We start from the raw sequence: 23,889 nt of genomic DNA on the forward strand, positions 1-23,889 counted from the left end.
CTACCATTAGTTGACAGTAATCTCCAAAGACTAGGTAACTTTCAGCCTTTCTCTTATCACCAAGCACTTTTTGCTCTGGGAGTTCATAAGCTGTTACCTACATACAGTTGTTTCCCTGGGAATAGGAGCCTTGTGACTCTCTCGCTGTAAACTGAACTGTCTGACCACGTGGCCAGGTGCAGAAGCCAGCAGAGGGAGCAGCGTACTCAAAATATAGTAGTAATGAAACGAAAGCAAAATAAAAGCAGCTTTCATTTCAAGTGCATGTCCCAAGCTGCGTATGACAACATGTCCCACTTGTGGACATTCTTTCCATGGATCGATCAGAACCACAGCCTGTCTGATTTCAGCGTACCTTTTACTTCTTCTGTATTCTCTTTCCTATTATTCATTGTGTGTGTTTGTGTGTTACAAAGAATGTTTGCAAAATGCTGGACACATTTTTATCCTTCATTCCCCACCCCACCTCCCCGCCCGTCTGTAAAAAAGGAAAGTGTAAAATGAATCTGTAATGTCAGACAATAAAGACAATGTATTACATTATTTGTATTTTGTGAAAAAAAAATCACTTCACTTAACTGAAGTCAAATTTAATGAGCAAACAGTCCCCCTGGGTAAAGGACACGCATTTGCTGCCTGTGTAATTGCCCATAAACGTGTACGTGGGATATTGCGATTGTACGTCCAACACACTTAGATCATGTAAAGAAAAATGCCATCTCATGGTGCTTCTCTGCAAACAGCCTCTTTTCTTTCCTGTCTCTTACTCAGCATGTGCATAGAAAAAGGAAATAAGGCTCAAATATAACCTTCCTCCTCCTAGTGGAGACAGCAACCATCCTGTAGTCAGCCTGGCTTTAGCCGGTTCCCCCGGGGACCCCTTCTCTACCATTTCCGAGGCAACACATTCTTGAAAGGCTCAGTGGACCAGGAAGTTCATAAACAGATGGATGCATAAAGCCAAACCACAGCAGCGCCCGTAAGAGCCTTACAGCTGCCTTTCCTTCCAGCCCCTCCCCACGGAGCCCACCACAGCGGCCACATCTTTGTCAGCCGGCCAGCAGTGGGTACCACTGCATAGGTACTTAAGGGCCATTATTGGTAACACCCAGATGTCATCAATGCCTTGTCTGGGTGGGGAGAGTGTTTGCTGGTCTTTCTCCTTTATTTGCTTATATATTCAAGCCTCTTTTCAAAAAAGGACCCAAGGCAGCTGACGATAAAAGAAACAATGACTTCGTGAAATAGAAATAGAAAAATCAAGAACTAAAGAAAATGCAAATATGCTCATCACAAGGGACCAGGGTGTTCCTGTGAGCTTTCTAGCAATGAGGCAAAGAAAAGGGAAAACATAATTGGCAGTTTTATCAGAATGGAAATGCCAGTTTTTCAAAAGACCCAAATTTCTGTTGGCATAAGTGATAAAAAGAAAGTTTTCACTCAGAGGAGTAGTGAATGATGAAATGGACAATATGGTAGTAGATCTCGTGTGGCTGATTTTTATACTGACCCTCAGTCGAAATTAAAGACAGAACCCCATATGTCCCAATCTTGTAGGGGCAGAATTCTACAAGGAAATAAACAAATGCCGTCCATTTATAGACTTCTCATGGTATAACATGATCTAAGGAGAGAATTTAGAGGTCTCAGTCTGGCATCTGCTTCTAAATTCTGGTTCTATTTATGAGCCTTTCCCCTTTGGGGACATTCTCTTTGTAAAAATCAGATTTAAGACACCACACACAACAAGCTGCTTGATTTAATAGCCTCTACTTGCTTTATCATGAAAGTCTGTGTGGTTCAATGTATTTTATTATACTGGTATATATAATTCCTACTTATACTGTTTCTTGTTAGAGGTAATGCATGAATTTATTCCCCTTGAGGAGAGAACATGAATTAAAAAAAATAGTGCCTGTAATATAATATGATGATTATGGTATCATAAGCAATAAATTTTTTTTAACAAACCTTGAATCGAAATTATCCTACCCTCTTTCTTCTTTGTGTATTTTTAAGATTTATTGAAGGAGCCGTAAAAAGAACACTCATAAAAAGTTTAATAATGAAGGCGGCTGGGATGTAATAGCAGTGATGATACATTCCAGAGTTTCTGGTATACCTCCAGTGCCAAACAGTATGACCCGGTCTAAAACCAAATATCCTGACTCTTTGAGTTCAGGAAATAGGGTCCAAATAATAATTCTCTTAGAAAGACTACTGGAGTTAGACCTGAGTTATAACGGTCCCAGCTCTTCACTCACAGCTGTAAGATCTTGAGTAAGTCAATTAACTTCCTAGTAACTTATTTCCAACACGCTGATAATACATGGCTCACAGAGTTTTGTAGATTTAAAAAGATGACTGGTGCGGAAGCACTTTGTAAAATGCTACATGCCTGTCAGATACAAGTGTCCATGTATGTATGTATATATGTGTATACACACACACACGGGAATCTATCCGCTTGTCTAATTTGACTCATATTTTACATGCACGCACGCACACACACACACACACACACACATATACACACACACGCACGTAGGCATTCACTTCTCTTCCATACATTAACTAGCAGTGCCTCCAATCGGGGAGAGAGTCAAAGGTCAGCCAAACTCCATCTCTTCTTCTCTTCTGTATTTCCAACTGGGTGGCTCAGGCTCCTACTTCTTCTGTGGAATATAATAAACAAGCCAGAAATGACAGCTTTTCCCCGGTTTATGTTCACCTTCCATTATTTCCCCTGCTCATCCTCTCTGGTGGGTATTCTGTGTCGTGAAGCAATCAAAAGTGAGAGGGGTGGGGGTAATTAGTGTCGGAAATAATCACCCTGCAATTCTAGGACTAAGATTTCGTGTTCAAAAACCTACCCTCCCAGTCTCTCTCTCTCTCTCACTCATTCTCTCCTTCTCTCTCTCTCTCTCTCTTTCTCCCTCTCATGCCTTTTAAAATTAGGAATTGGTTAATTAATTCTAGAAAAGTAAAAATTTCTTCTCTGTTTAAAAAACCTTAGAAAATGACCCTCCAGTTCAGGATAAAGGCTAAGCGCCTTTGATGACCCTAGAGGCCCCCAAACCTGGCCCCACCCCTGCCCAGCCTCACCCCGCTCCACTCCCCACACTGGCCTCCCACTGTATCAACCACACTGGCTCCGCAGTGGGTCTGCAGGACCCCCACCCCACCCCGAGCCTTGCCCACCATAATGCTCTTCTAAGCCCTGCGATGCTTCCTCTTTTCTGCCTGGAAGTCTCCACTGTAAGACCCAAGTCAAATGACGCCTCCTGCCTGGCCAGTCAGAATTAGTCACCTCGTCTGTAGCCCCACAGCAAACCCGATGGTGGTCAGTAAGTGCACACTGGAAGAAGGGATGAAAAAGAGGGTTGAATGTGGCCAAACACCGCTTTGCTGCACGCTCCCAGGCCGCTGGGTAAAACCAGGCCTGACGACGCCGCGTTCGCCACCAAACCCCAGAGGCTGACTTTCGGGAAGGGGGCACCTGGTTAGGGGAGGGTCCCTTCCACCACCCACTCCTGTCTCACAGTCCTCTGCTCTGCCCTTTCTCCAGGCAGTGCTGGGTCCACAATTAGATAGACCTTCAGCCCTTTCTTTGAAGCATTCCCTCCTCCTTTCTGGTGCTGAGTGGAAACCCAAATCCTTCCCGGGGAAAAAAAAAATCCGAAAATTTATGGATCTTGTCAGACTTTTTAAAAATTGATATAACAGCAGGTTGACTGGACTCCGAGAATGGAGGGTGGAAATGAATTTTTCATTTATTCTCTAGGAAGAGAGCTATTTTAAATTTGCCAAGGGTGATGTATGTTTTCCTTCTGCCATAAATCAACCCTCTTCTCAGGAATTTTAGATCTATATATTGATCAGCATGGACCGTTGTCCCTTAAGTCTTCTGCTCCATTAATCATCGAGTAATTTCCAGGAAAGGAGGCTCGCAGTGATCATTCACTCCACCATGCTTCACAGCCAGGCCAGAGGCCACTGTTCTCTAGTGGCTGCTGCCTGTGACAATGAAACTCCGTGACGTCTTCACCAACCTACCCCAAGCCCAGGAGGCAATTGCCTTTCCCTAGTGGTCCTCCAGGAACAGCAGGAAAGAAAGCCAGAGATGGCGCTCCCAGCAGTAAGTCTACCACGCATCAATCTGGGCAGTGTTCTGACGAAGACAGATGGGGCCCTGATCGCCCAGGGAGCCAAGGTTGCCCCCACTCCACGTCTGGGTAAAAAGTGGATGTGACTGGGGAGTTACAGATTGTGGGAAAGATGCAGCTGAGTCTTTGCTTCAGCACAGAATCTTCCACCTAAATTGTTCACGTAATCAGACTGCTTGAAATTGCACCAATGAGAAATTCATTTAGGAGCTGGTGGCTGTTAGTCATTCACATGTTGGTATAATTTAGACCCGGTCAAGTGGTCGGTTTCCCTTAATATATCACCACAGTCCATCATGTCACTTCTATCACAAGACCACAAATAGGAGTTTTGAAGGCCAGAAGCAGACAGAAAGAAATAGGAAAAGTTTGGAGACAGGGTGTTAGGCAGGAAGAGGTGGGGCTGGGCATGCCTCAGATAAACAGTTAGCAGGAGAGCCCGGCAGGCATGCAGAGGGGAAGGCAAGAGCATTGCCAGAGGTAAGAGGCTCACAGAAAGGAAGGGCAGAAGGGCCAGTGTGGTGCCCAAAGAGGAGGGGGCGGCCCCATGTGCACCCTGCGCTAGAGAGCCGGGCCGAACAGGTGCGAGCAGGGCTGGTGTGAGTACAGCCTGAGCACAGCCATCACATGTCGAAAGGTAGGCCCGCAGCCCCATCTCTGCAATCACTGGGTCCAGATGTGCTCCAGAATCCAAAACCATGGAGGCTTTAGAAATGCAAATACAGTGCAGACACCACGTAAGTAGCCTCACATCAGTTATGAAACAACACGTGTGGCTCTGGATTTCACATTTGCAGAGAAATGAGAACCTATGGGCCTATATTTTCTGTACTGATTGATGAACAGCCCAAAGGCTGTTTCTCTCCCCTGGGCACTCACATGGCCCCCCATGACCCAGTAACTAGAAGGTACTGCCTGCCCTGGCAGGAAGCCTCAGGCCGATGCCTGACACCCCTCCCTGGTGTGCCCATGCCCTAGACCTTATGTCTTCCCATCGCTAAACCTTTCTACTGGAGTAAAGCATAGATGGAAACATGTGATGGTTGGTCACTGGGCCTGAGATCCTGATCCAGCTGCGGTGCCATGGGAAGGCCCTGGTCTTGTAGCCTAAAGGTGGGGGATCCATTTTCTCCCCATCATTCACTAGCTCAGAGACCTAGAGCAACCTAATTAGCACCACTGAGCCTCAGTTTGCTAACCTGAAAAATGGGAGTAATAATACATCCTAGGCTTGTTGTGAAGTAGTTGGGATTAAAGTGCTGTCCAAACTGCACGTTGCTGTTCAGATACAAGCTACTATCACTCTTAGCGCTGATTAGTGAGAGAATAAAACAAAACAATGTATGTAAATGTGCTTTAGACACTGAAAATTACATACAAAAGTGGAGTTTTGCTTTTTTTATTTTTAATTTTGGTACGGGAGGTAATTAAGTTTTTATTTATCTTTGATGGAGGTACTGGGGACTGAACCCAGGACTTCATGCATGCTAGGCACGCGCTCCACCACCGAGCTATACCGCCCCCCACCAAAAGTAGAATTTTGTTATTATTATTGTGAACCTCTCATCACAGAAGAGAATCTGGCTTCCAGAGCTGAGAGGGTAACCTACACTGTGTAGCCAAGAGGAGCCTTCTTCCTTCAACTCCTCTGCCCAAAGCCTCGTCCCCCGTCCCACCTCCCTGCTGCACCTGGTTCCTTGGTAAAGAGGACAGGTAAGAAAGGGCAAAGGGCCCCGCTGAGGACCCTGCCTGGAAAAGGATGCACAGGAGCGGCTGCCAGGGAGGGGGCGGCCCCTGACCTCAGGGTACCTGACCAACACTTGTCTCCTTGGAGGGACCCTCCAGCAGCCAGAGCCCATCCTGTGGGGAGGCAGAGCACCTGGACTCAGGCTCCAGCCAGGACTCTCTAGCGCCATCTCCTGGGCAGTTCTTTTCACCTCTCTGAGCTGTGAGATCAACAACCGCACATTTAGTGTAAGGGGACCTACTTCAGTGGGTCGCGGAGAGAAATCAGTGGGGACAGACATGAAAAGCTTTCCTACATGGCGAAAAGAGTCCCATGCGAAGTCACTTATCACTGGCGTGGGAAGCAGAGAAATGGCCGGGTAGCGCAGCCGCAGAGGTTTCGTGGTGATGACACGGAGCTGCCAAAGTTCGCGGGGGGAAAACCAGACCCGTCCTCGAGCAGGCTGGGTCTAGCAGGCTGCGAAGCGTCGCCAGCGGGCAAACTTCTCTTCCTGGGGCCGGGACTGGCCATGCCAAGGTACTGTTGCGAGTGAAAAGAGTGGAGTCCTCAGCCCCTCGAGCACCAGATGAGTTATTTTCTGTTTTGCTTCATTTTTAATTCTGGGTTTTTCTCAGTTCATAGATGTGACTTTTATGTGTGACGCAGAGCCCTGGAAAGCTAACAGCATGGCATTTTACAGGATTGATGTTGTGTGTTTTAACTGCAAGGAGCTGAGCCCACAGCAAAAGACTTAAATCGAATATTCCAGAGCACTGCTCTGGTGGTGCACGTCTGGGGTTTGAATGGGGTGATGATGAATTTCTGGGCCTTGCTGTGGAAGAGTCCTCACTCTCCCCGGCCAGACCCAAGGGACTGGAGTGGAATTTATGTGAACACCTAATCTCTTTGCATTTTCTCATACGTGCTGACATTACTTCCTTTGTAAACTAATTTTTAAAGCAGAGAAAAGTGTTTCCAAGAGACCTCATTGTAGAGACAAGGCTATGAAATTCCAGGTGTGACAGTTTCAGATCAGTTTCATGCCAAGGACTGGAGCGCAGAGATGAATGGCTTTTGAGTTGTTTTCTCCTCTTTTCTTTACTCATTTCTTTAAATCCCACTTTTCCTACTGCTAGAATATTGTTTTTTCATAGGCGAGGAGAAGGACATTTCCTATAGGAAACATTAACCAAACATTAGAAACCAAGATTTTTTTTTCTTTTCCTCATTTGAATCCCTCAATCACAGAGCAATTCAACAGTCAACTTTTACTATAAAAGAGAGATTAAACAGCTTACATCTCATTTGATTCTTAATGTGAGACTTAATATATGCAATATGGCATGATATGATTTGAACTAGGCATTATCCTCAACAGGTGATGCCAGGACAGACAGGGTGAAAATTTAGCAAGTGTATAAACCACCCTTCCCCAGGAGTCTCTGAGTTTATATTTAAAGCATTCTCCTTAATGTCTTTTTATTCTATGTAGAACTCCCTTCAAGGAGAAAATAAACACACCTTGTAATTATCCCTGCTCAACAGTAGCTCCATTACCTGGGCACACATCTCATACATCACAGAACAACGACTGCTGTACTAATATTCCTAGCTTTCAATTTGTAACCGAAACTTCAGTTGACATACAGTAAGGTCCTAAAGCACCTGCACCTGCAGCTCAGGGTTAGCATTACTGTCTCAGTCACCTAGGATTTCCACCTGCTCTTGGAATTTCATGGTCACGGTTTTTAACATCTGACTGAGGCACTGGGAATGGCATTTGGCTCTTTGTTGGGAAAGCAAATTAACGACATGCATTGTCTCCCCAGACCCAGGGGCCAGGTTCTCCCCGCTCCTCCCCCAGCCACACCATCAGCCGGCCCATCCCCACGCCCGTCCGCTCCGCGTCCGCCTGCTCCACCCCGACGCACGCGCCTCAGGACTCGCTCACAGGGGTGGGGGGCGATGTCCAGGAGGCGTTTGCACAAAGTAAGTGGCTTCGTTTTTTGGTTGTGTTCTGCTTTCACGTGAAAATACGTCACCCAGGACTGCGAGGTCTAGGGTCAATCAGAGCCACGCCTGGGGCGTTCTAGAGTATTCCCTGGCTTGTGTCAGAGCCGGGCCTGCGAGGCATTTCAGAAACAAACTCCCTACGCTAATCTGTTCTTCGTTTCACCATCTTGTATCTTCTTTCGGCTTCTGTTGCCCTGTCTTGTTTTTTATGAGTCTTTGCTCTTTAAGGGAAGGGAAATCCTTTCAGCAATATCCCAGGAAATTGTATCAAGTGTAATGCGTTTTAAAATTCTGAAACGTCTTATTTCCTGCTTTCTTCTTGTTATATTAAAGCAAACTCAAGACTGGGAGTAAACAATCCCAGCTCTTCAGCGCTGAGGCGATCAAGAAGGGTGTTTCAGTCTATTTACAGATGCCTTAAAAGAGTTGAGTCATTGCCTCTGTGATACGGGGCTACGAGGCTAGGCTTTCAGAGTTAATATAGGAGGGCAGAGGGTGATGTGAGATGACAAACAGGGACAAACAGCTTCTCCCCCCCCCCCCCCCGTAGCTGCCTCTTCTACGTACAAACTGCGGGGGGGGGGGGGGAGCGGGGGAGGGCAGTGAAGGGCAGGGCGGGAGGGGGAGCCGGGCAGGTAGGTGGTGGTGGGGAGGTCCCAAAACAAGTGATCTTATTCATATGGAATTATTTTAACAATCTATAAAATTTTTTCTTGTCATCACTTTTTAAATTGATAGAAAATTAGGGAAAAAAATCCTGCTGCAGACCCTCACCCTGCCAGTCTGATTCCTAGAAGTAAACACCATTAACAACTTGGCCCTTGTCAACCTTTCACTTAAGTATAAATATCTATGTTTAAGTGTGCTTTTATGGACATATATACTCTTCTTTTTTCACCCAAATTTGATTATGTTTTGCATTTTGGTCTGCAGTTTGCAGTGCTCCTTAGATTCGCAAAATATCAGCAACATCCTTCCAGGTCCTTATATACAGCTTGAAGGAAAAGAGAGACAAATTTGACTACTAGTTTTAAGGCAAAAAGAAACATAAAGTCAAAAGACAATAAAATAGACTTGAGGAAACCATTTCCAACATATGTGGCAGTCAAGTTTCATCATTTCAGCATAAAGCCTATAGAGATCAGTCAGAAAGACATACCCCCCCAAACAGAAATAAGTGAAGGATGGAACAGAGGAATAAGTAGCCGAGAAAAATATGACCAGATGTTCAGTCTCACAAAAAGCTGCAGAAATGCAGATTTTAGTAAAAAACAAAAAACAAAACAAACACCTTTTCCCTAGCAGATTAAAAAAAAAAAAAAAGTTGTTTAACATCAGTCATGTCCCAGGGAGACTGTGAAGAAACAGATGTCATCCACTGAGTATGGGGGATAAACGCTTACATTTTGAAAGGACAGACTCATCTACTCTCTAGTCTGTTATGAGGGAAGGAGGGGTGATTCCTTACAGGGGTTTTTCTTCTGAAAAAGAAAATAATTTAAGTTGTACAAATATCACTTACTGTATGCAAAATAATTTCCTTTGTTTTTTTTTTAATTTTTAGAAGGGAAACTGTCCTTTCCCTAAATCTTAAAGACATTTACGGTACTTTAAATCAATTTGAGCTTCCTGTTATAATTAATGTTTCCTCTAGCTACTTTGATTTTTTTTAATTTCCATGGGTTTATTATTTTACTTATTTAGTTTTACTTTCTGAGAAATGACAGAATGAAATGTGGCCTATCTGGGCAACCCCCCTTCAGAAAGAGCTCACCCTGCTTAAGTTCATCTGGGAGTCAGGTATTTGGAATCTTGAGCCTCTTTTCCCAAAGATATTATGGATTTAGCCCTCTGTTCCACATCCATCTTGCCCCACTCCCAGACCAGCCCACAAATACCCATTTAACCATTAGTGTGCCGGAAACATCCTAAGACTCTTTCTCTACGACGGGGAAACATGGCCTGAGTTCCAGCTCAGGGTACCAGGCGTACGTCTTCCGCCCAGGTCTTGGTGGCAGGAGCAAGAATCCTCACCCCTTTTCCACAGTCTGGGGACATTCAGTGCATGGGGTTCCCATTCCCCAAGAGATACCTGAGATGGTAGGTGGACCACTGAGATCCCTACAGTGATAGGGACCAGAATCGGATGTTCTCAGCCTCCAGGTAACGTCTGAAACAGCAGCAGCTGCTGGGACGGCGCAGCTCACCTGGCAGAACCAGACTCGTCATCCACCTGGGTTATCCTGAAGAAGGGGGACTACACGTGCTGGCTTACCTGGGACCATCCCAGTTTGTGCCATGTCACCCAGTCTTATTATTAATCCCACCCCTTTCACTCGCAAAACTGTCCCAATTTGGACAGTAAATTATATAAACCCCCATCAGTGGACATGTCTTCTTACATCAAAGGCCACATTGCCCTAAACACAATGTATTTTTTTCAGGAAGTGAAACAAAGCACTTCTGGAAAGTGTTCTTGCTTTAGGGTATCAGTGGAAGTGAGTTTATCATATGATTTGATAAAAACTCATAGGATATCATGTGATATCATATCCTATGAGTTTAGCATAAGAATTTGGGGAAAAGGAAAGCTTTGATTTTTTTTTAATTATCATTCCTTCTTTGCTTAAGGTTCAAGAAGAAACTTAAGGAATGACTTACTCGTAGCGGCGGATTCCATCACTAACACCATGTCCTCTCTTGTGAAAGAGTTGAATTCCGGTGAGCCCTGGGTCCCCTCTCGTTGGTGTGCTCGTTGTGGAGGGACCCATAAGCTTCTGTTAGAGATCTGCTCGTGGCCAAGTATTAAAAGACTTTTTAAAGAGCTATGTGGTATTTTGTTGGTGTGTTAGATTTTTTTTTTAGTACTGTTTATGTTCTGCTGATGAGAAGACTATAATCTATCAATGCAGAAAGTTTGAAAAATGCAGAAAAGAATAAAGAAAAACATTAAAATTGACTTGTAATTCCAGGATCCTAATTTAGCCACTGTTAAATGTTTCATGACCCAAAGTGGCATGAGGCTAAAGTTATTTTTATAAGGTCATATGTCTTATTTACTAATTTAGATTTTGTTAATTTGGACTGCAGAGCTATTTGAATGAGGCTAAACTGAAATTTACCTTTGCAATTTCATGAAAGATCTGCCCAGGAAACAAATAGCGTAAAATTGCAACACTATCCTAATAATACTACTTGGAGTTTTAAAAACTTGAACAGCGTGAATGTGCAGATATTCTTACCAGTTACTAATATATCTCACGTATTCCTTAAAGCCCGCCTGGCAAGATCTCTGTTTGGCATGACTGCGGTCATATAGTTGAGATTACAACAACTATAAGAAATAAAACTTCAATATTAAAAAAAAAATCTGTATTTAAACTTCTTAAAGCCTCTATAATTAGAATTAAAGTCATGAAAATTATTGCTGCTATTTTAGGTTAAGATTACCAAATAGTACAAAAATGACAGTAGTTAATACATCCTGAGTAATGGCATGTACCTACTGCTGTAGCAAATGATGACTAAAAATGTTATTCTCATTGTGGACGTTTCAATTACTATTAGTTTATACTCTTACAATGTTTTGAAATATTAAGTGAATATAATATATTGGCCTTGTACTTCCTAAATTAAAGTAATATTAAGCAAAACTAACAATAGATTTAAGGAAGATTTTATAGAGGGAAAAACAGGATGCTTAAAGAATTAAATCAGTTATTAAGACAAAAATTCCTTATAACATTATTAAGTTTAGAAAAAAGACAATATGGTCTACTAAGTGGTGTTATGGTAATTCATGTCAGTGTCAATTCTCATTTTGAAAGAAATGAACACTTACTTATGTACACTAACTGGTCAGTGTTTTATACAGCACAGGTTGGTTTTATATTAAGCCTAGCCCTTTATTGGCCAATCATAAAAAGTTCTAAGTCATTCTTTACTTCTTCCATTGTACCTAATAGACGTGAGGAGTGACACCGAGAGTAATGTGGATTCTGAATTTGCACGGACTCAGTTTGAGGACCTGGTTCCATCACCAACCTCTGAAAAGGCTTTTCTAGCACAAATCCACGCGCGAAAACCCGGGTACCTTCACAGTGGAGCCACCCCAATCACCATGCGTGGGGACATGTGAGTATCTCCTTCTTGGAGGTGTTTTTGCAGTAACAGAGCACGCTGCAGGGAGCAAAGGAACATAAAAACATGGTTGCTTAGTTCTTTATTTTGGAAAGGGAAGATGCAGTTTCCTTTTCTGCCAAAAGTAGAAAGGTACGTTTAAATTTGTCATTGTGACTTTTCCCTCACAATTTCCAGAGTATCAATAATTAAAACCAACCAGAGCTTATTGAGAGCCCAGCTCGCCCAAGGCGCTGTGCTGGTTGGGTACTAAGTAGTGTGAAAAATTGCCCACAGCCTGCCAGGACTCACAGACCAGTTTGGGAGATAAATCATCCTATGTTCTGAATGTACTATATTTGCTCTTAAAGGACCTGGTGACACTGGAGAGGCCTCTGTTCAGAGTGGGTGTAAACAACATCATATACACACTTGTGATTGAAATAAGTAAATGTATGAAATCCCATTATAAAGAAATCCAGTTTCCTTGACTTGTTGAATATGTATCAATCTGACCTTCCGAAGACATCGTGCGAGGATTTTCACCCAATTAGGCTTCGGTCGCTTGACAGGAGCCAGCAGAATCAGTGACGTCCCCACTAGACTCTCTGCGACCTTGGATCAGCTCAGAATAGTCAGGCAGAGGAAAGCAAAGCTAAGAAACAAAGGCAAGGCAAGGGACAGACCTGCACAGCCCAGCTTGGGAGGGAAAAGAGTAGAACAAAGAGCGAGAAGTGGAGTTCTGAGACATGGGGGCAGGGGCTCACCAAAGGCTGGAGAAGAGAATTGATAAATAGTTAAAAAAAAAAAAAAAAAAAAAAAAAACCTATGGAAGAGTGATGGAGCTTAATGTGAAAAGTACTGCAGACAAGTCTACAAAAATAAACTGGCTGTTTTAAAGACCCAAAGAAGAAACTAACCAGAAGCCTTTCTGGTGTTTTGGCTCTTAGACCAAGTAGTGAGTAAAAGATCAGTAATAATGGGAATTATAAATAGACGTAGCTTGAAAGCCAGCTGTGAAAAGGCAGAGCATTAGATCCAAACAAAACAGTTATAACATAATTTAAAATGGCAGGAGGCCGCTGCTTTTTCATTTCAGTTTGCTTTCTGTCCTGTCCTCTATAATTTAGAGTCATTTGATTTGTTTGCTGTTCAAAACGGTGCATTAGTTGTCATCCGTTTAGTCTGGTAAATACATAGCTATTTGATTTTTTATAATTAAGCATTTACATGGTGATTACCTAAAATTCAGACAAGTCCAAGACCGTACGCTGGTGGCAGAACTAGCTACCAACACGGCTGTGGGAGTTAAGGAGAGAAAGTTCACAGAGGTCTCACAGACCTATTTAGGCTGGCCCCAAACCTCTAAAAATAACAAGAACATGTCATGCAGATATAAATAAACATGAACAATGGCATTTAAGTTCCAACCCAGAAACTTCTAGTTGACCAGTCTTTTTTAGGGGATATTTTAATATCTGGACTATCTAAACATCGACTGTGTTTTTACCGTGAGAATATTTTAGTCCTATGATTTAGGTAGTGAATTTATGTTCAGTCCCAGGAAGAGCTTGATATATCCTGGGATGAACAGTTGGAATCACACGCTAGTGAATAAGATCATTCTTACCTATTTATTTCATAGTGGAATTGGACAATTAAATGGATTTCTTCCATTTAGAGTTAGTATACGTTTTTAAGATCAAGAGCTATGGGGTAGAACTTTAGTCTTCCCGACATCAATTAGCTGTTATTAAAAAAAAAAAATTAGCTGTTATTCAGAGACTTGATTCTACCATAAAAATAAAGCACACGGGCGCACGTGCCTATGTATACACGTAACACAAAGAGGGTTAAATCATAGACAAATGTCCTTAATCATTATTTCACTAGGGGGCTCACTTTGCTTATAGAAAGTGTTCTTGGATTCCATTTTTTTTTTAAGCCCCCAAATTGGGAAAACTATATCCTCCCAAAAGAAAAACCTGCCCTTTTTAAGACTGACAAACATTTAAAAGGCAACTCCTTCCGGTAAGCCCTAGAAAAACATAAATGACAGTGATCACCAGGCTGCCATGGAAAAATTGCACATGAGAAAACCTTGAGCATATATTTCTCCAAACTTCCGAAGTTTTTTTTAAAAGGTTTTCATTGGGGGAAAGAAGACACTGAACTGAAGTAAATTAAAGCGGAGCGAATTGGAGGACTGAATAAATGTGCACCCGAAACTACAGCTAACACATGAATTCCATCCATAGTTTCCTTTTAAGATTTGCTCCCAAACGCCCTCTGTGGTTTATTCCCAGGGTCACAGAAGATGGGGACCCCTACGTGCAGCCAGAGGATGAGAACTATGAAGATGAATCCGTCCGGCAGCTGGAGAACGAGCTGAAGATGGAGGAATACCTGAAACAGAAGCTGCAGGATGAAGCCTACCAGGTACCGAGAGCCAGCCCCCCCCCCTACCCCCACCTCTGCCCCCGCCCGCGGGAGCCGGGGCTCTCACCCGGCTCCAAAACTCAGGAGCCTTCTCCATCCTTCCACCCTCCCTGCCTGCAGTATTCCAGCAGCACTCCTGACTCCACATATTCTAGACGGTAAAAAATACTAAATACTTCTTAGAGCTGTCACTCACCATGTAGTCTTATAAATGCTGAGCTGGAAAGTGAAAACGTGGTGGAAACATTAGTGGAAACCTGGTGACCGACTGTCCCTCATCCTCTGAGATCATTAGGAAAATGCTTTTGGAAAAAAGACACAGTTGACCCTCCATATCCACGGATTCAGAGCTTGTGGATACTGAGGTTCAATTATAGGGGACTCGAGCATCCATGGATTTTGGTGTCCAAGGCAAGGGCAGGTCCTGGAACCAGTCCCCACCCCGGATACTGTGGGATGACTGTAACAGAGAACAAGTCACCAGGAAATTGAATAAGCATACATATGTCTCCTCCCTCGAACCATTTGTCCTCAGCTTCCCTCACTTCCGCCTCATATCAAACGTCAGTAGGAGGGGGTGGGGTATAGCTCAGTGGTAGAGCGCATGCTTAGCGTGTGCAAGGTCCTGGGTTCAATCCCCAGTACCTCCATTTTTTTTAAGATGTCAATAGTAGAAGAGTGACAGACCTCATCAAGAAATTTTGGGGGAGCTGTAGGCTCACACTCAGCAGTGTGGATGGACAGATTGTCGTGTATACTAAAGCGTATTAATCCATCTGGGAATTCACTGGATATAACACGTGCAATTAGGAATAAAGGTAATTAGTAACTCATCCTTAAGGGAACGCATTTTCTCCATGGAGATTGTTCAACTGCCATGTTTATTTTTCTTCTGTTTCCCCTCCCTGTGTTTTGTTGGGGTTCTGAGAGTTCGGGGCTGTTTGCCTGGTCAAGATCTGTTGCCTCCACGACCCCAGTGGGTTATTTTATCACATCAGGCTTTCTGTCCAATGGGTAGACAAGCTGTCTCCACCTTCTTAAGTCAGCAGTGGCCCTTTCTTACTCTGTTGGTGGAAGAAAGAAAAGCAGAGAGAATAAACTCTCTTCTCCTCATCTGTTTATGGATTCAGTTTAGAAATATTTTGCCAAGAAGAATATATCAAGAAGGAAGCCATAACCCCACCTTGACAGTATAAAATAGAGGTTCTGGAATGTTCCCTTAGTCTTTTCCGTTTAACAGCCGCATTTCAGAAGCAACCCCAGGGTAGGCCTAGTCATACAAAACAAACAGTGATCAGATACGTCAACACTGCTGAAATAAAGTTGCCTTGAGGCAGAGCAAGGAGGATGCTCTTCGTTTGGGATTTCTGTGGTCTGTCCGCAGAAGGGAATTGGCCTGGATGAAGCCCCAGGGTGTCTCCAGGAACTCTTGAGGGAGGACATTCCTCCATCTGCCTCATTTGGCCCTGCTGCATGGAGGGAGAGAGAGAGCTGGTTAATTAATCAATGTTCTGGTTCGTGCTGTTAGAGGCAGCTGTTGGCCTCCCTCTTGGAGCCCACGTGGGTTTCTGGATTTTGGTGACAACAGTAACTGAATTTTTAGTTTTCTTTTTTTGAAGAGAGGGAGTCTTTCATACACGGTAGATTTTCATTTGTTTTAATGAATTAGGAATTTAACCTGACAGGAGCAAAAAGAAGGGAAATTCTATAAACAGCGTCAGCTCCAACTGGAGGTCGTGCCATCTCTGGTCAATCTTAAGCTCCTTCTGTCTCTCCCTTCCATACCCAGTGACTTCAAGGGAAAGGCAAAGCAGAGGGCTGGGAGATTATAACAGGCCCACGCAAGATACATGCCCTGGAGAAGGCTGAAGTGGTTTTCCTGGACTGCTCTGTGAGCATTTGGTTGTTGGATGGATCAGAAAGTTACTTTCATTCATCAGACTCTCTCTCTGTGTTTCTCTCTCCGTCTATCTTTCTGCATGGCTTCCAACCAAATAATTCACCGGCTTGACTGCAGCACAGACTTGACATTGTCACCTTTCTTGTTTGTGTCCTTTGTCACCCACAGGTCAGCTTGCAAGGTTGAATGCAATATCCTTTTATCACTCTCCTCTCAAGTAAGTACCCCCCAGTAGGAGGAAACATGGCCACTGTACACTGAATTCTGATAACTTGTCACCCGCGTTCACAAGCACTGTCTCTTAGGTTTTCTCTATGATGAAATATCCTCCTTCCCTGCTGATATCAAAGAATCACCCTGGCCTATGTAAGCATTTCATTATAGTCCAGTGGAGATTTGGCAGGCAGACTTGGGAGTTGACTTTATTCATTTGGAAGACTGGCACAGAAATGTTTATAACATCAGAGAGGCCCCAGAAATTTGTGACGGTGAAGTCACAACAGCATCCAAGTTTTCAGCCTCGCTTGCGCTTGAGAGAGAATAGCCCAGATTTGTTGAGCACCTGCAGAGATGAGTAAGCTCCTTAGTGCGCTCAGCACCCCGGAGGTCAAGGTGTGCACCTTAACAGGTGGCCGCGGGAGTGGGGGGTAGAGCTCCGCGGTGGTGTGCCTGCTTAGCACGCAAGGGTTCCTGGGTTCAGTCCCCAGTACTGCCATTAAAAAAGTAAAATAAACCATAAAAATAAATAAACAAATAAACCTAATTACCCCCCCGCCAAAAAAAACTAAAACAAAACAAATCTAAGGGAAAAAAAAAGTGAAAGCAAAAGCATGTATTATTAAAGAAAACAAGCAAAGCAAAATGGAGAGGTAAGCTTTTGCAGTAGCCGCTTCAAAGCCACTGTGGAATTCAGCAAGATATAAATTAATTTAAAATAGCGTTTATGTGGCGTGTGATTCTCCCAGCTTCAAGGGTCTACCTAAATACATGGGAAATCCTCCGTAATTTCTTTTAACGATTGGCAGGGTCACTTGACTGTAGTGATCTGAAGCTTCATCTCTGGATTCTAAAAGACTGATGTCAAATCATGTGTTTCACCAAATCCCAGCAGCTTAATCCTCGACAGATTACTAGACCTCTAAGAGCCTCCATCCCTCTGTACAATGTGTATCATAATACCTACCTCACAGAGAGGTTGAACTCACTGGGGTGTGGTTTTTAAAGACTTACCATAGTGGCAGACGCGCTGTAGCTTTATGCCAAGCACACCCATACATGCCTAGCACTCTGCTCAGTGCTTTACAAGCAGTTCAGTCCCTGGGACCATCTACTTTTGTGAATGAGGCCGGGACTCAGCTTTGTACAAGGATTTGAAACACCTCCAGCTACCCTGTCCCATGAGTCTAGAAGGTTTCTCTGTCTCCAGCTGGTGGCCAGTTAGACGTCCCACATTACAGTTCAAAGCTAACACACCTCTCACAGTCCTCTGGCTGCGTGAGCCCAAGGACTTGCACCTACTCTAATTGTACAGCCTTTTCCCACCCATGGAATCCCATCAGTCTATAGCACAGTTCACAGTAAGCCCCGCCTGCCAAATTGAAAAAAACGGACATATATCTCCTAAATGACATATCCATTAGTAAAGAATACATTCCAGCTCAAACACCACTGACCTCCCGTCTCAGTCCTCAGGCTAAGAGTAAGCAAGTAACAATTGAGGCATAATTGTTATTATGAAACAGACTTTTTGAGCTGGGAGGCCCGTTTGGTGTAAAAGGAAGGATCTCACCGAATGTGTGCTAGTCTGCGTCCCTTGGGCTTGAGAATGCCACACCACGTGTCCTCCTGATTCATGATGACTGTGGGGGAAATAATTCCCAGGAGCTGTTTCTGAAAATACTCACTCCAGTTATAACAAACCTAGTCCCAAAGGAGCAAGCCTTTTCCTTACATAGCATTTTCTTTCTCTGAGCTCCAGCAATTTGATCATTTTTGCTCTGCGCATTATTTAAACATCCGTAGGTAGTGCTTAGAAAAATATACTTTTTTGAAAGCCTAATAAAATGCCCTTGACACACACCCAGATAAAAAAGTGGTATTTGGTTCTCATTCATAAACATCAAAGATTTCAGTACTCTGAAAGTTCTTAAACCATTTTTTTAATCTTTTGATGCCAATCTGGCAGTGAAAAATTAAAGCTGTTGTGGCCTCTGCCATTTATTGCGTCCCATACCTAACTAGCTGGCATTCCACAGGCCACTAAATATAAACCAGCCTGTCAGTAAATCAGCAAGTCAGACAAAATTCGTTTAGGACCTGACAGAACACTGCAGAAGCTAGTGGCTTTTCATCTTTGCAGCTAGTTCTAACCCACTGTCGTTTTTCTTGATGTAGCCAAGAAATACAGCTGAAATTTTTTAATGGTTTATGCTATTGAAATCTATTTGTTTGGACTTTCCTGGCTACACTGCAAGATCAGAAATTATCCCAAAGTACATGCATCTCTTATCCAAGGGTCCTGAGGCCGATTTCATCAGCTCACAGTCAGTTAGCATCTACCAAGCTGAGCCCCACATGACTAAGGGGCAAAAGGTGGGACTCCAGAAGCGCGGAGGACCCCTTCTCTGCTCAAGAAGAGCCTTTGGCCTGTTTGGAGATAAACATGCACTCATCAACACACTAACAAGAGTGAATAGAGTGAAACCTGACTTACTGCTTTTCCGCTGGCCACGATGGAAGAAACAGTTTACATAAAGGTTAGCACTCAGCGTAGAGTTCACCAAAATTCCATTTGTGTCCAGTCCAACCTTGAGTTGGTCCCTTTTCCATCCCTCTGGCCACATGGTACTCCACTCACCTTGGCCAGCCACATCCTAACTTCAGACATTGGGGGATTAGAAGATCCGGAGTGGATTTGTTTTTTAAAAATGAGCATGGCATCCTGGTAATGAGTCAGTGCTTCCATCTCCTTGTCCAGAGGACAGCACAAATAGCTCTGTTTACGGTGCTTACACCCTCCAGGTGCCTCAGGTACCCATGAGGCAAGAGACTCAGCGGGAGGAGGAGTCTCATCCTTTCTTCTTTCAGAAGGTGCAGTAGCACACAGTGTCCCAGAACATTCGTTCCTGGTTGTCAGAGGAAGGGAGAATGTGTGTGTGTGTCTGTGTGTGTGTGTGTGTGTCTTGGGGGAAAAGGGGGGTTCTAAGCCTCATAACCCTAATTGAGAAAACAGTTTCCATCTTTAAAAGAAAAATTACACATTGCTTATTCCCAGGCAAGCTATAGTCAGACAGATGATGAAAGGGACAGGAGAGCTGGTGATGAAGGACTGAGCTGCACCCACCCCCCCCAGAGGAGAAGACGGCAGCCGGGCAGCAGCCTCACCTCACGGAAGAGAGGAACCACCGCCCACAGCAGCTCCCGACAGACCCCCCCCACCCTACCCCCTAAATTTATGTTCTGCCGACTCTAGTGCAGCTCACTTTTTGTTCTAAGATCTGTAGTTCATAGGTGTGTGTTTTGAGAAGGAAAAAAAAAAAAGACTTCTGTTCAAAGCTAACTTATCAGCTTACATCCTCTGTAACATGGCTCATCCCTCGAAATGAAAACCCAGGCTGAAAACTCAGGCTGCGGTTACTCACGATGGCAGTATTAACATGCATCTTAAGCCTTCGTACATGACACTGAACCTGGTCAGTTTACGACGACAGTATGCATAGTGTTTATAGCTAGACATTCAATTTCCGAATTCTCTGAGATTTTAGCAAGACAGTTGATTATATACACTGTACATTTTTTTTTCCATAGCAATTGAAAAAAACAACCACTTGCCATCATTCACTAAGCCTGAAGGGTTTGGTGCCTGGGTGCACAGACCCAGCCCCGAAGCCAAGCAGGGTCCTCGGCCAGCACGGTCTGGGTTCGTCTCCAGGTCTCTGAGAGCAGAGGCTGGACGCAAACACACCAGGATCATCCAGTCTTCGGGGCCTCTTTCCAGCTTGGGGTTGTTTTCTTTCAAGAGACTCTTAACCAATCAGCCATAGAGTTTAGTGTAAATATTTTTTTTCCAAATAGATATCATATTCAAAAAAAAGAGACAACATTCAAATTATATAGAATCTAGTTTTTAAAATCAGCACAGATCTTCTTAAAAACTGTGAACTCTGTTTTGAAATACTCGTTACTAAAGCTGTTTATAAACCACAGGTGCCATCAGACTCCCCAAAACGGACTCAGATTCTCTGCTCTTCCCCGGGCTCGATCCTCTCGGTGTAGCTTTAGGGAGCATGTTTCTAACAGCACCGTTCGTCCATACGTTCCCCTATCAGGTCGTTCGGAGGCCTTTCAGCTTTAAATGTACAGGCTTAAAGTGCGCTTGCAAACGTTTGCTCTCCTTTTATTTCTGAATGTGTATTGCCTTAGCTGGCTACCTGGTGTATGCATGCAGCCTCCTGTGGTCATGTGAGAGGAAACAGGCTCTTCGAAGCGGAGTTGGGATTTTGCACTCCGTGAAAAGCTGATGTGCAAAAGAACAGGTCAGAGGAGGGAGGAGGAAAGACTGTCGATGGTCCTTTCCGAGGGCCCTTTTTTGGGGGAGCGGTAAAGACCTCCCTTAGGGGATTCTGGGGAAATGAAAAACTAACCCTCTACTTGTTTCAAGATTCGAAGAACTAAAAATCCTGCAACATAGTGGATACATTATACTTAAATTGGCAGCTTCTCTGGATTCCTGATTCTCCTTTAAGGGAAAGAAGAGAACATTTTAGAACAGCGGTTCTCAGAACGTGTTCCCTGGGCCCGCAGCAGCGTCAGCAGCACCTGGGAATGGATTAGAGCTGTGGGTTCTTAGGCCCTAACCCAGGTCGACTGAGTCGGAAGTCCTGGGGGCAGGGCCTGGCAACCTGTGTTTGAATAAGCCCTCCAGGTGATTCCGATGCACACCAAAGTTTGGCAACCACTGCTTTAGAATAAAGTTGTATAAGAAAATCCCTGAAAAGGCCTTATTCAGAATAAGCAAGACAGGCTTTGAGTCAACCTCAAAGCTTCAGCAACTCGATTTTGCTCCTAGGGCTGGCAAAAACCTCCTCCCACCCACATCATCAGTAGTTGGTGGGTGCCCAGCTGAGCACAGACACCCTGACATCTTCCAGCCTCCTCTCTGGAGGGTTCTAAGATGTTCGTGTCTCTGAGTTTGGTCAGAAATCACCTCCTTGGCTGCCCTGTGGGACTAAATCGCTTGCCTTGAGGATCGCGAAGCTCTGGGTTGACTCTAGCAAGGAGCCTGTTCTGTCCGCTGATGTACTTAATCCTGCTTCCCTCCGGAGAACCAGCCTGGCAGATACCCCTGAGAACAGGCTGACACCAAAGCGGCACAGCTGCCCAGTTCTCACATCTCTTTGCACAGATGGATTTTATTGTGGGTTTTGTTGGTAGATCTTAACATTCATCTCTCTTTCCACCGCCCATCCTCTGTGAAACCGTACCTCGCTAGATGGAGCAGGTGGCCACTTGTGCCTCAGACTCAGTCCCTAAAACCACTGCATCCTGGCTGCCTACATTGCCGTCAGCTCTAGATCATAGCCGGGTAGTTCTTGACCCCAGAACTCTGACCCTGCAAGTGGCATTCAGCCACCCGCTGGACCGAGCTGACAGGTGTGGTCATTTTGTGTTTCTACATCAAAATGTTTGTCTAAGGTCTGAACTGTTTTGCTGATAACCTTCCCCCCGTCCTATTGCCAACTCCATCACATGGTTGTTGATAACCATCGTCCAAAGCCATTGCAAGGACTCTGGAAACTGCTGCCAATGACCAGTTCCTGACTAACCAGCCGCCTTTTCTTTCTCTTAGCTCCACGTCAGCACTGAGACCAGACTCAAGCACCCCTGTCCTGTAAACGAGACAAAATGGCGTGTGTTGTTTTGGGTTTTTGTGTTACTCGGTGGGTTTCTTTCCCTGGCTCTCCAAATCTACTTGTGGGGCCTGTTGTAAGTGCAAACCCAGCAGGTGTCACCTGTCTTGTCCATTAGATACAAGTATATCTTGGCGGGGGCTGTTTCTCTCTTGTTCCACAATGAATTGCACATCCATCTCCATTAGGGATGATGGCCTGTTCGTGAGCACTGGTCTAACACAGCCAGCCCTCCCCAGCAGCGCGATGTTAGCGGAGGGAGGGAGGACTATGGAATCTACTGGAGGGGATTCAGGAATCAGTTGTGGTTGGTCAGGACGGAAGTCGGGGTACGTTTGGTTGGTCAGAGGGAGATGTGCTGGAGATTGTGAAAAATGGATTCTCGAACGATCTACTATCAGGCAGGGAAGGTCCCTTTGTAAGTAGTAATGTGAACTGAATTACATGAAGAGTGTGGCCTTTGTTGTGATAGCCTATGTATTTTCTTATATGCATGAGCCCAGCTGTTGCATCATAATTTAGCACTGATGTCTGCTTTTATTTTGATCATCTTTGTCTACCCTTACTAGTTCTTGGCTGTTACCTGTAGATAGACGTTGTAAATACGGCAACCTTCGGTTGCTGCAGTCACCTTGGTTCAATTCCGCACAAGCAGCCACAAACAAGAACTCCACTGTGTCCTCAGAAGAAAGGGCATTTCTACCTTTGAACCAAAAAGAGGGGGGAAAAAAATCAGAAGCATTACATCCTGAGGCTAATTAACTGTAAGAGATTTTTAATGATGACTACTGTAATTTGACACCATTTAAAATAACCAGTTCAGAGACACTAAAGATTTCACAAGATTCATTGGTATTGTAACAAAACTACTATTGTATGGGTTTTTTGTATTGCTGTTAAGTATTGTTTTGTGTGTATGTGTGTGTGTTGGAACCTCCTGGGGACATGTTATATTTTGAAGTGATTAAACTATTTAATTGTGTGTCTATATTTTGGAATGGAATTATTTCTTCATTAAAAAAATGTTTTTAAAAACACTATATTTTGTGTGTTCTGTGCCTTTGTTTTGTTGAATTTTTCCTAAAGCAACTTGGGGTTAGTCTGGTTAAAGGAGAAAGTCCACAGGTCAGTTTTTGCACCGCCGATTGAGTATCAAGCAGTTGAGGCAAAACATCTCACCTTTTCCTGCCCTTGGGGATGCAGTTTTTTTAAATGAGATACTATTCTGCTGCTCATGGGAAGCCTTGTTATAATCAAGGTCAGGGTGCGTTTGGGAATACCCATCGCTAACGTGTTTTGTTCCACTTTATATCAGAGACTGTTTCTAGCACTTTATGTTTCTTCCCTCCATCCTTTGAATCCGCAGCATCTAGCCAAGTGTGGGGCAGACACCTTATGGTAATAACGAGTGTTCATTCGCCTGAATCTTTCTATTCTGTGCCAAATAACATAGATTTATAATTAATTTTATGCATCTGTCTTTTACATAATGTCGAAAGTAAAAAATAGTGTTACAAACCAAAAATACAATTATCTTCCATTTCCATCCCAAGTGGGTATGTTGGAATTCACTTCTGACACTAACTACCCAGATGTTAAGGACAAAGTCCTCCACAA

General features: G+C 44.0%; 1 protein-coding gene across 17 annotated transcripts in view; it reads left to right on the forward strand.

The window, feature by feature from the left end:
* The window catches only part of DTNA (dystrobrevin alpha), a 293,850-nt gene extending 270,538 nt beyond the window's left edge, over nt 1-23,312 (forward strand). For 7 of the 17 annotated variants that reach the window (XM_032467223.1, XM_032467231.1, XM_032467221.1 and 4 more), the window contains 6 exons: nt 7,722-7,881; nt 10,537-10,626; nt 11,871-12,039; nt 14,331-14,463; nt 16,532-16,580; nt 19,638-19,769. In XM_032467223.1, the coding sequence (XP_032323114.1) occupies nt 7,722-7,881; nt 10,537-10,626; nt 11,871-12,039; nt 14,331-14,463; nt 16,532-16,549 (570 nt within the window). In that variant the 3' untranslated portion in view covers nt 16,550-16,580; nt 19,638-19,769. The other 10 variants (XM_032467215.1, XM_032467216.1, XM_032467214.1 and 7 more) reach the window with 4 other exon arrangements.
* The last annotated feature ends 577 nt before the right edge of the window (nt 23,313-23,889 follow it).

The sequence above is a fragment of the Camelus ferus genome, chromosome 24 (assembly GCF_009834535.1).
Source record: "Camelus ferus isolate YT-003-E chromosome 24, BCGSAC_Cfer_1.0, whole genome shotgun sequence".
NCBI lineage: Eukaryota > Metazoa > Chordata > Mammalia > Artiodactyla > Camelidae > Camelus > Camelus ferus.